This window comes from Gopherus evgoodei, chromosome 8, assembly GCF_007399415.2.
Source record: "Gopherus evgoodei ecotype Sinaloan lineage chromosome 8, rGopEvg1_v1.p, whole genome shotgun sequence".
NCBI classification, from domain to species: domain Eukaryota; kingdom Metazoa; phylum Chordata; order Testudines; family Testudinidae; genus Gopherus; species Gopherus evgoodei.
Genome location: NC_044329.1, coordinates 31,228,732 through 31,240,841, shown reverse-complemented (window position 1 = coordinate 31,240,841; position 12,110 = coordinate 31,228,732). Strand labels below are relative to the sequence as shown.

General features: G+C 41.6%; 1 protein-coding gene across 1 annotated transcript in view; it reads right to left on the bottom strand.

Annotated features, from left to right (window-relative positions):
- Positions 1-12,110, bottom strand: part of DOCK2 (dedicator of cytokinesis 2) — a 525,760-nt gene that overhangs the window by 369,830 nt on the left and 143,820 nt on the right. The window contains exons 24-25 of the mRNA XM_030573060.1: positions 8,159-8,229; positions 6,854-6,960 (exon numbers count right to left, since the gene is read on the bottom strand). Of these exons, the coding sequence (XP_030428920.1) occupies positions 6,854-6,960; positions 8,159-8,229 (178 nt within the window). The remainder of the gene's footprint in view (positions 1-6,853; positions 6,961-8,158; positions 8,230-12,110) is intronic.

Sequence of the window (12,110 nt, the reverse complement as noted above, 5' to 3'; positions counted from 1 at the left end):
CCTTTTAGCCAAAAAACAGCACGTGTACTTCTCCACAGTAAGATTTTTTTTTTATTTTCTTTGTAAGGTGAAAGCTATTTTCTTCTTACCTAGAGAAAGAATATTTTGAGCACTAAAGTTTGCTACAATTGTGGGGTGCTTCACTCAAAGAACCTGTGCTTTGCTTTGAGGATATAACTATTTAAGTAATATAATTTATTACCACAATTGCAACCAATTTTCATTTATAAAACTCATGTTAATATGTGCTTTTAGTTCATATCAATTTTCCTGCACAGAAAATGTATAGTTATATAAATTATTCCCTCCATTTTTAAAAAAAAATCTATGGGTAGCCTCTTTAATACAACCCAACTCTGATTTTCCCTAAAGCACCGCTATCGCTTTTGCATCATGCTGTCCAGCACTGACAAAAATAATAAACTGGAAAATGTGTTTGCATCAGCTGTGCAACAAAAGCAGTACTGCTTTAAGAAGGGTCTTCATGTTGATGCTCTCAGAAGAGCTGTCTTGTCCATGAGGAAAATGTAATTTTAGGTACTGGTGTAGTGAAGATTATGGTGTGGGAAAGGTAAGTGTCTGAAGATTTGCATGACCTGAAGAATTCCAAGGATCAAGATATCCTAAGCAATTTTTCAAGGACTGCACTGATTGGAATTATAGCACTCACATAAAAATAAAATAACAGAAAGCTACCAATGCACTACAAGGATGCCAAAATGAAGAATGGTGGTAAAAACAGACACAGAAGTTTTTCCCTGCCAAAAAAGAAAATTATTCCCCAGGGCTGAAGAAACAGAAATGATATGAAGCCTATAGGCTGTCTTCTTAGTGCTTGTACAGGTATTGTAAAAGAAGTGATTATAAACCTATGTGACATGCAAAGGGCCCAAAACACTTAATGCAGTTCAAACATCTGCAGATAAGGGGGTTTTGTTATACATAATGAGTATCTCTCCAAACTGTTAGAAAGCATGTAAAAGAAAATGAATAAAGAGTTAAAGAAGACTTCTAGTTATAAAATTTGTTTTGACAATAAAAAGGCAGAAGACTATGCCTTGCATAGAAGTGTGCTGTTCACTGACAGTTTTCAGAAGGCCTTTTGAAGAATTAAAGAGCCCTTCTTACCTACCCACTACTGACATGCAGTCACCGCTGGAGTACATAGGGGCAGCCACTACAAACCCTGAGACAATAGGTCAAGGTTAAGGTGTTAGCTAACATGATTTTAATCATGGCTTTGCACCTAGTGTAGGCATTGTTTTTACTCCTTTAAAAATGTGTTAGCTGGTTGTGATTAACCGAAGGGTTGACCAAGACCAACTAATACATTTTAAAGGAGTAATAACAATACTTATGCTGGGTGCAAAGCCACGATTAAAATCATGCTAGCAAACACATTTTCAGCTATTTTCCTAATCAAGAAAAGGCCAAAGGTGTCAGCATTACACAGTTTTATGACAAGAGCACTACCTCCAGAGACAACATATTTGGGACTTATACTGCATGATGAAGCAAAAAACCAAAGCTGCTGCAATAGTTAAAAGGAATTTATTCAAATGACACTAACAAATGAAACTCAGAGTACTTAAAAAAATTACTGTACCTGCTTATGCAGCGTATGCAAATATTCAGATTAACATATCCAAAAACAACTTGGACTGAGGTTTGCTTAAATTTTGTGAGCCTAATATCAACATCTTTGAATCTTTAATGTAAGCAATGCTAATACAATTAGCAAAGCACTGACTTTGAAATCACGTCAGTGCTCATTATTCCTCACATCTCCAAATGCTTATGCTTTATAGAAACATATTGACTAATCCAGATGTTCAGAAGTTTGCAAAAGAGATGCTATTCCAGTCACAAGACTATGATGGCCCATAGATATCAAAGTAAGCATGTTATTCTGACTTGTACAGGTTGTTATGAAGATAAGGGGCCAGACATTGAAACAGTGGGTAGAGTCTGTGCAAAGATTCATGCAAAAACCCCAGCGATATTTGTGTGCACTATTATCTCAGAGCTGCGGCACGTGCATGCAGAGAGTCCCTGATCCCTCTCCCTGGTGGAAGCTCAGGAGACAGATTAAATCGGCTGGTGAGCCGGATGTGGCCCATGGGCCGTAGTTTGCCCACTCCTGAACTAAAGTCAGCTAAGGCCACTTCACTTCTGAATGAGAGAATCCACACCGGGGTTTAAAGCTCCTTAACTAGTGCACTTTAAACTCACACCTTTGGTTCACTTAGCTTAACTTTCCTGAGTGTTCCTGCATAGATATGCCCTTAATGACCATCCAAATGCTATTATCACCTGCCCATATGGAATTATTCAGACAAGAATCTGTATGTTTAATGCTTTTTATGTGGAAATTTATACAAAAGTGTTTGGAGAAATAATTCATAACTAGTAGTTCATTTCTACTTTTGCCATAGCATTATTATATGAAAACTGTTTTGAGTGATACCAACAATATTAATTTAGGAAAGAAATGGCAACTGAGGTTACAAACAACAAACATCCTCTTTCCATGGTTAAACTTTATTTACTCATTTCACCAGCCTCAAGCATCAAAGCTTCTGCTTGAGCGCTGTGCCAGAGCTCATTTTAGCAATGTCAAAACACTTTGTGTCGCACACAAACAGCACCACCAACATAGCACTGAGAAAGAGGACTGTGTGCTCAAGATGACGGACTGAATTGACTAAATACACTTGATGGGTGGCTATAACAGCTAGCTTTGATTTCACCATTCTGGGAAGCTTACATTGAGTTTTAAATTTGTTTGTTTGCTTGTTTGTTTTAAATTAAGCATTGCAGATGACAGTCACTTTGTTTTTAACATGTAGAATCTACACAAAACTACCAAGAGCCACATTAATGTTACTATGGGATAACTTTGTTGGCAGGGGAAGGAGAGGAGGTCATCTGAGGTTGTTGTGCCCCAAGCAAATTCCCTGTAATACACCAGGGAGCGAAGATGCACTGATTGGCAGCCCTTACATCATGTGCTTAAGAACAGCAGTCTACTCTCCCATCCAAACAGCCACCGAAGAGAAGTATAGAAAGTAAGACCCTGGCTACACCTAGGTTACATCCTGTCTAGAATGATGTATAGTGCTGGATGCTCCTTTAACCCTTTAACTCCTGGAGCATACTCAATCAAATGCTCTTCTTTGAATCAGTATGAGGGGTTGCTATAACAGACCCAAAAGAAAGTTGATATACCTAGGTCCCATAGGAATCCTCCCAATATAGAGGAGTTATATGTCTCATGCCCCTTTGAAAGATTATTTTAAGCATCAGTTAGCTACTCTCTTCCCACGATAGGTTCGAAGTACTTGGATTGATTCTCTGGCTCTGAATATGCTGGAATAGAATGATGAAGAGCTCGTTTATCCAGCAAAGGAAATATCTGGCTGGGGACTCCAATGGAACTTAGCTAGAAGCATAAAGATTAGGCAGAAAACAGATTGAACCAATACTGTCAGTAAAATCAGAATTAGATTTAGGCTGCTGCTGCTGCTTGAAATCTCTGGATGTTCTCACGGTTAGCAACACCCAGATGAGGAGGAGTTCAAATCTTCACAGCCTGAGGTGCTGTACCACTTGCTGGTATCTCACACCTATACGTTCAGTTCAGTTGGGCACAGATATTGAATATACTTACACTGAGTAATTTCTTGGAGTTAGCCCAGCACAGTCCACTTACTGCTCGTCAGTAACATTACTTGTGCCTTCCCACACAAGCATTTTTATCCCAACACTTTCTTTTTGGCTTTGTAATTTGTGACTTACCAGTTATAATGCAACCAACTGGAAATATGATAAAGAGACTTTCACATTCATTGCAGCCTCCTACAAGTACCTCTCTGTACAACCTCTCTAGCCAAAAGAGTTTTTGTTTCTGGCAAATTGTCTGTAACTACTCCGACTTCTTAAATCACTCTAGACATATTTACTGCAGTTCAATTATGTACACAAAGCTTTGATTTGTAGACTAGATGCTGTTTCACTCAGATTTAATAGCTTGAAACAAGTTGCTGATTTGGTTAATATGCAAGGTTTTAATGATAAGCTAGCAGTAAAAGTCAAAGGCTAAGTGCACGAAATCACTAACAAGAGTACCGCTTAAAGACCACATAATATTACATAGAAAACTTGAAAATTTCGCTTGTTATACAAAACTTCATGACGACTAACTTGGTTAAACAGTCCTCAATGTCCTGAAAACACAATGGACTTTAGATGAAGTATCTTGTTACTATTTTAGCTAACAGTCTAAGACTTGCCCTCAACAGTATGCACCCTATAGAAGCTCTATGATAGTGCTGCATTTCCATCTGTCCATAGTGCTTAAGTCTGTGCCTATGACTATTCTGGGAACATTGCACAATGTGATGAGCAGAGGCATTCCACTCTGGCATGCTCCTCTACAACACCATACAGAGTCACCGTTATTATTGTCAAGTTCCCAGGATCATGACAGATTTGTTTTATAAATTGTCACAAGTGGAAACACTGAGCAACTAGCAGCTCATAGGAGCAGACTAGGTGCCCTTTCCAAGTTACTGAGGCTTGCTCAGCTCCAATATGAAGCAGAGATAGCAACAAGCTCGGCTATTCCTACAAAGGATAGAATAGAGCCTTATTTGTTATTCATACAGTGAGGCACGGTTCTTGGCACTGAGGTTAATGAAGCCAGTCAATTAGGCCTGATGTACGATACTTTTTTTTGGCAAAACGTTCCCACCTGTGGTAGCAACAGTGGAAGTGGTAGTACTGACAAGGCTGTTGTGAGCACTGGCATTTTTAAGGCTGTCATTTACACCTGCTCGGAGCAGAGATACGTGACACAGTGTTAAAAGCCACTGAGCCTTGCCTGCATGGCAGCTTCCAGGACAGCTCCTTGTGGAGGAGCTACACCATGAGTGAACTAAAGATGCTAAATTTTCTAGTGTAGCAAAGTCAAAGAATATCTTTCCCTTTAACGAAGGCAACAAAGAACGTACAGCAGTGACTTAACCTCAATTTCACTGAAGACTCAAATAGACTAATTAAAAGAAGATTTATTCATGAGAGAGATAAAAAACACCTGGGACAACCCATCAATAGTTTTATACTCAGGAAAAAAATCAGCTTAGCTGCTGCAGGTAATTAAAGTGAATATTTCACATTTCTGGTTACTTTTCCCCTCGCCCCTCACATGTGGCAGGTCCACATGTCAGAAGCACAGTCTATTAGAGGTGTCCTCCCTACTTCTTTCCAACCCTATGGTGTTATCAGTGCTGTCATAACCCTGTTATCCTTCTCAGATACCTCCTTTTAAAGGGACATGACCTGGTTTCTCCATTCATGTGATTATTGGTCTTGCTAGGGTTGCTAGCTTTCTGATTGCAGAAAACTGAACACCCTTGCCCTGCCCCCTGCCCCATCCCTGCCTTGCCCCTTTTCCAAGGCCCAGCCCCCACTCACTCCATCCCCCCTTCCTCTGGCACTCACTTTCCCCCATCCTTGCTCACTCGCTCATTTTCACCAGGTTGGGCAGGGGATTGGGATGTGGGAGGAGGTGAGGGCTCTGGGCTGTGGGTGTAGGCTCCAGGGTGGGGCCACAAGTGAGGGGATTTAGAGTTTGGGGGGGTCTCCAGGTTGGGGTAGGGGGTCAGGACACAGGGGGGAGGGCTATGGCTGGGGGGGAGGGCTCTGATGTGGGGCTGGTGATGAGGGATTTGGTGTGGAGGAGTGGGCTCCACGCTGGGGCCAAGGGGTTTGTAGTGTGGGAGGGATGCAGGCTCTGGGAGGGAGTTGGGGTGCAGGAGAGGATGCAGGGTCCAGGCTCTGGGAGGAGCTCAAGACTGGGGCAGGGAGTTGGAGTGAGGGAGGGGGTTGGCGTGCAGGCTCAGGGAGGGAGTTTGGGTGCAGGAGGGGGCTCAGGGCCGGGGCAGAGGGTTGAGGAGCAGGAGGGAGAAAGGGGTGAAGGTGTCACTTACCTCAGGTGGCTCCTACAAGCAGCCAGCATATCTCTCTGGCTGCTTGGTGGAGATGCAACCAGGCAGCTCTGCATGCCAGCCCCATCCACAGGGGCCACCCCCACAGGTCCCATTGGCCAACGTTCCCAAACAATGGGAACTGCAGAGCTGGCCCCTCGGGGTGGGGGGAGCATGCGGAACCCCTGGCCACACCTCTGTCTAGGAGCCAGACATGCCGCCGTTTCCAGAAGCCACACGGGACAGGGCAGCCAATGAGCCTACCTTAGCCCAACTGTGCCACCAACTGGATTTTTAATGGCCTGGTCAGCAGTACTGATCAGTTGAAAACCTGACGCCTGACAAGCCTAGGTTTTGCTCTTGTTTCCTCTCTCCTCCCCTGCCCCTGGCCTCCCACCTCCAAAAGATTGACCTCTGTAATCCCTGTATTGGCAAACATTTGGGACAAGTTTTTCAAAAGCATCTAACTGATTTAGGAGCTTAAGTCTCATTTGCAGAAGTGATTTAAGAATTTTTTTAAATGTTAAATATTCTTGTATTTCTGTACATCTTAAAAAATGGATTTGAAGGTAGCCACAACAGGTTTCTCAGTCTTCACACTTTACCACTAAAATAAGTACTCACAAACAACCCTTCCCAGGTCTACCTTGTCTTTGTTCTGGTCTAATGACCATGCCTTTGAAAACTAATTGTCTTGGCCAGAAGGATCAACCAGAAGCCACCTTAATCTGCTTTTACAGATAGAGGATTTACATAATTCTTATCATTCAATTTACTCTATATCAAATAAAATTATGGAGAGAATAAAACCGTTGAGTCAATCTCAAACACATTCACTTTAAAATCTGAAAGCAATTTGGATTTACCTTGTTTTTTAAAGAGGTTGCTGCGTACTATTTCATTCATGGACTGCACTTTCTGCTTCTGTAGTTTTACTGGTGGGATGCAAGTGTAAAACTCATACAGTAGTTGGCTGCAGATAAGGAGAAAATATCACAAATACCATTTAGATTAATTTCTTATGCTAATATGACAGATAGCAAGAGCAGTAACTACTAAAATACCTCTAATGCTTAACAAATATATTCAAGACATTTCCTTGTATTTTGTTGTGTATTAAAACTGCTATCGGGGAGAAAGACCAACTGTTAAGAGGGAAAAACTAAGTGTTAGACATTTTTGCCCAAAGATTAACACTTGACATTTTTGCTCATTGCGCATGTACAATACAATGCAGTTTTTGGCCAATAAATCTTCTGTCATCTACCAGCCAGAGTCACGGCCTTTTTGGTAGTGCCACTTATTCTCCAAAAGTGCATTGGTTTACTTGCTAATTCTATTCACTGACCAAATATTTGAAAAGTAGGCCTAGACGTTAAACTGTATTATAATACACTCTTAAGCATACAACTCACAATCTAGAACATTCTTCTTCTTCTTCAACACTTAGTTAAACAGTTGGCCATAGTGATTGTTCGCCATTTGGTCCATTCCTGCATGGCAGCAAGGGATTGATGGCCCGAGAGTCCAACATCAGAACAGACTTGATGAACCCATGTAATGGTGGGTCTGCCTCTGGGCCACTTCCACCCCTCAGTTGGTGGAATTTTATCCCAGATGTTACTAGCCACCCAGAGAACAATATTCACCCAAATATCTTGTGGCATTCTCACTACATGTACGCAGATAGCATCTTATGCTTTTCAGACAATGTGCCCAGTACTTTGTGGACTGGAGCAATCAAAAATATCTGCATTACAAATTAAGTGATTCCATTTTATGCCCAATTTTTGATGTTGGCATTGTGTGTGGAAAGCCTCCAGTTTTGCCCAGTCTGAGCGGCACAGTGTCCATGTTTTGCAACTGTACAACAGTATGGAGAGGCTATAGCTCAAATAGATCCTGAACTTGGTTGTCATACTGAGATGACGTTGATTCTATATTCATTGTAAGCAACATATGACAGACACTTCAAATATGCTTCAAATTGAACAAAAAGAGCAAGATCCTCAACTGGTGAATACTTACATCGCTATGTTGATTTAAATGGTGCTATGCCTATTTACAGAGGCTAAGAATCTGGCTCTGTATCCATATTGGACAGAAATGACATTTTTGCATGCAGAGAACATCGGACACAACTATCAAAATGCTGTTGAATAGCAGCTCACCTAAGCAACTTGGCATCAAAGACTGTTTCAACATCTTGGAGGACCGATGGTATATATTTCAAGGCAGCAACCTGAATTGACAAATATATCATGTGTTAATTGTGTAAATACATGTACGTATATGTCCTCTTTTACAGCTCAATTCCATGCAATACCCTCAAGGTCCACTTAATACAATGCAATAGCAATACGTAGCTCTCAGAGACCCAAAGGTTTTGGCCAATAATGAAATCCTTCCACCCTCTCCCCAGGAATGGTTTCACTAGTGGAACTGAAGAAGTGCACACATTTCAATGAACTGAAGTGAACTAGGACGTTTCCTCTACCTTGCTCTGAAATGTCAATTCTTTATACTCTGAATTTCTCCATGGTGTAGAGGGCCAGAGTAAAGCCTTCTGTAACACATGTGCCTTATGGTGATATAATGCAAGAGGGCTGGAAGCACAATAGCCATGGAGTGGACTGCACACACTATGCACACCACTGACAGTGTTTCCAATGTTGCCACTGCAGAAGGTGGCTTTACAGTAATGCAAGTATGTAAGCAGGGCACAAGCCAGAGGCCACAGGATCCTCAGTTTCACCAATCCAGCCCCCACAAGTGTACCAGACAGGTGGCACAGATGAGCTGCAGTTGTTTGGTCAGCCCACAAGTTGTAGTAACAGTAATTGTGATGTTGCATTGAAGCACCAGGCCCTGCAGAAGGGATGAAGTTTTGTGTCTCCTCCCTATGCATCTTTCAAGACTTTACTGACATGGAGCTCAAGGACTCAGGCTTTTTACTTCAGAGGTGAATTTCATCTTGTAAGATTTCTATTCTATTCTGCTTGTCAAGCAATAAAAATTTGGTAAAAGTTAGTCATGAGACAAATTACACATGTGCTACACTACCCTCCCAAGTGGGCAATACTACACATCGGTGAGCAACAGTGTATGTCTGATGTCATCACTAACATCTAACATCAACTGCCTTGAAGAGATGATCAAAACCCACATTGTTCAGTTCCCCTAGGATTCCTGCAAGAGGGATTTGATATTTTTAAAGCTACACATAGTTCATAAGCTCATGATAAAGAGCAGAAACATTCAAACATTAGCCCGCCATGCATGACCATTCAAAAGTGAAAGCTTCATAGGAGCATTAGCTTTTACTTTTCATCCTCTTAACCTAATAGATACTAAGAACTGCCTCTTAGGATTAGCGCATCTTTCAGATATGGAAACTATCCTATTCTGCAATTCTGTGGTTTCTGGTGATAGATATACACTTCTCACTTATCACCATACCCAAAGGATGCACTAGTCCTCTTGCTGGAGGAAAGGTGGAGAGATGCTTTTGTAGTTTTAACAAATTCAAAATAAAAGCACAATTTTAGGTTTAAGAAAGAGTATTTTAAAATGTGCTTTAAAATTGTCAAAAAAGGAGAACGTGACCAAAATGCTGCAGGTACAGTACAAGGCACCAGCACATCCACTCTGGCCTCTCATCTCCTCCCCTTCACCCCACCAACATTGTTAGCCATCATATCGTATAGAGGTTTATGAGAGGTTAAATTCTGCTTTTGTGTTTGTGACACCATTTATTATTGAGGGACTGTATCCAAAGATAGCTACCTCCCTAAAAAAGAATAATCCAAAGATAGCTATCTCTGACATACACCATCTCTAGCAAAGAACCTGGTATGAACTCGGCTGCATTTCATTATTTAAGTGCATTAGGACCTGTCTAAAATCCAATTAATTGTGCTATGTTCACTAGTCATGGACACTGGTTATTCACAAACTCTGCCACCATCATAAATTAAGGGCAGCATTTTGTGTAATAATTCTGCAAACTGTAATTTGCATTGTGTAATACACTAAATCCAAAGTAAGGGAACTAAGTGTATATTAAGTGGTATTTTGGCTAACAACTTCCTGAACAAAACATTAGAACTACAAAGAAACACTGGCACTATTTCATTTTGAAACACTAAGGGCTTGTCTACACTACACAGCTTTTGGCGACACAGCTGTGTCATTACAGCCGTGCCACTAAAATTCAGGCAGTGTAGCTACTGTTTGTCAGCTCTCCTGCCAACAAAAAACTGCCACCCCCAACAAGCGACATTTGCGTTGTCGGCAGGAGAGCTCTCCTGCCAACAACGTGCTGTTCACACTGGCACTTGTCCAGGCAAAACTTTTGTGTTTCAGTGGGGTGGGGGGTGAGAGTTTAACACCTTTGAAAGATATACGTTTTATCATTCAATTGCCATTGTGGACGTAGCCTAAGTGTTGCTTTTACTAGTATCATTTAGGTGAGAAGCAAGTTACAGCAAAAGACAGTCGTAACAGCTGATGCCTAACAGAGGGTATGGCTACACTTGGAGATGTGCAGCGCTGGGAGTTACAGCTGTGTTCGTACAGCTGTGTAGGGAAAGCGCTGCAGTGTGGCCACATTTGCAGCATTTGCAGCGCTGTTGGGAGTGGTGCATTGTGGGCAGCTATCCCAGTGTTCAAGTGGCTGCAACGTGCTTTTCAAAAGAGGGGAGTGGGGTGAAGTGTGACAGGGAGCATGGAGGAGACAGAGAAAGTGGATTTTTGGAGCTGACACTGTTCTCAGCTCCCTGCCTTGCAAGTTCTAAGGACTGGAAGATACACAGTGCCTACCTTCAATCATTTAAAAAGTTTTGACCTTTTCCCCACCTGTCTCTTATTCACTAAATGCAAATTATGCACTCCTAAATAGTCTTTAGACCATACAAGCAGCTGCTTAACACTACCCCTCCCTTCTCTCCTCAAGCAAACAGCTATGAACATTCCAAAACAATTCCCCTGCCTCCGCTCGCTCGCTGGAGCAAAGAGCAGCTGTGTTTGTTTTTTAACTAAGTAGCTATGGGGAGATCGAAGTTCAGCCAATCTTCTGATTTGTTGTGGACAGGAATTCTGGGATACCTCCTAATACCCTGGAGGCCAATAACAGCGCTTTTGGTGGCTACGCTTGATGACCAGCGCTGCATCACCAGCGTGGAATCGCTACATCTCAAGCAAACCAGGTGTACAGCCAGCACTGCAACCAGGGAGTTGCAGCGCTGGCCCTGCTTTGCAAGTGTGGACACAGAGTGAGTTGCAGCGCTGTAACCCCATCACCAGCGCTGCAACTCTCCAGTGTAGCCATGCCCTAAATTGCTTCAGCTGTCGGTAGGCCCTGGGCTATAGGAAAGGGAGTCAGAACATATGCCTAAAGCCATGGGTTTCATAGGTGCATACTGTCAACTCTGTTGTGTAACAAGACACATACTAAACAACTGCCTAACCTGCACATGGAGTGTATCATCAGCTCAACAGGGTACTACTGAACATTTGCTATTGCCTTCACACAAAAACATGCAAAATCTGCTCTTTATATTGCCAAGAGCAATCATGCCTGTCTGACTTCCATTGTCTGCACAGACCTTGATAAAAGCAGTGACTGACCATACATCATCCTGACTCTTACTTTCTACACTGACAAAGCACAGAATCTGAAATAAACTGAAAAGCATAACTTTTTAGGAAAATTATGCAGCCTGTGGATATTTAAACTGTAATAAATAAAACTAATTAAAAGCAAATTTGTTTTTATAATGAGCATTTGGAACTCATGTAGAACTTTTTATCTTATCTTTAAAAAGGTAAGAAACATTGCCCCCATTTTATAGATGGGGAATCAATGAGATGTCAGTGTTAACTGAAAGCTTGTCTGTCTAGAGTTGTATCAGTCAAACTTAAAAGTGTGATTTTAAAATGATTAATTAAACTGGTGGAAAAAGGTTGTGTGGACACTTTTTTCATCTTAAGCCAGTCTTGTTCTGGTTTAATTTAAATTGATTAGGAACAGGTTTAAACTAAACTGAAATAAGGCACTAAGTAAATAAAACTATCCACATAGGGTTGTGCTCTGGATTGGTTAACCTATGCAAGTTTGTGCAT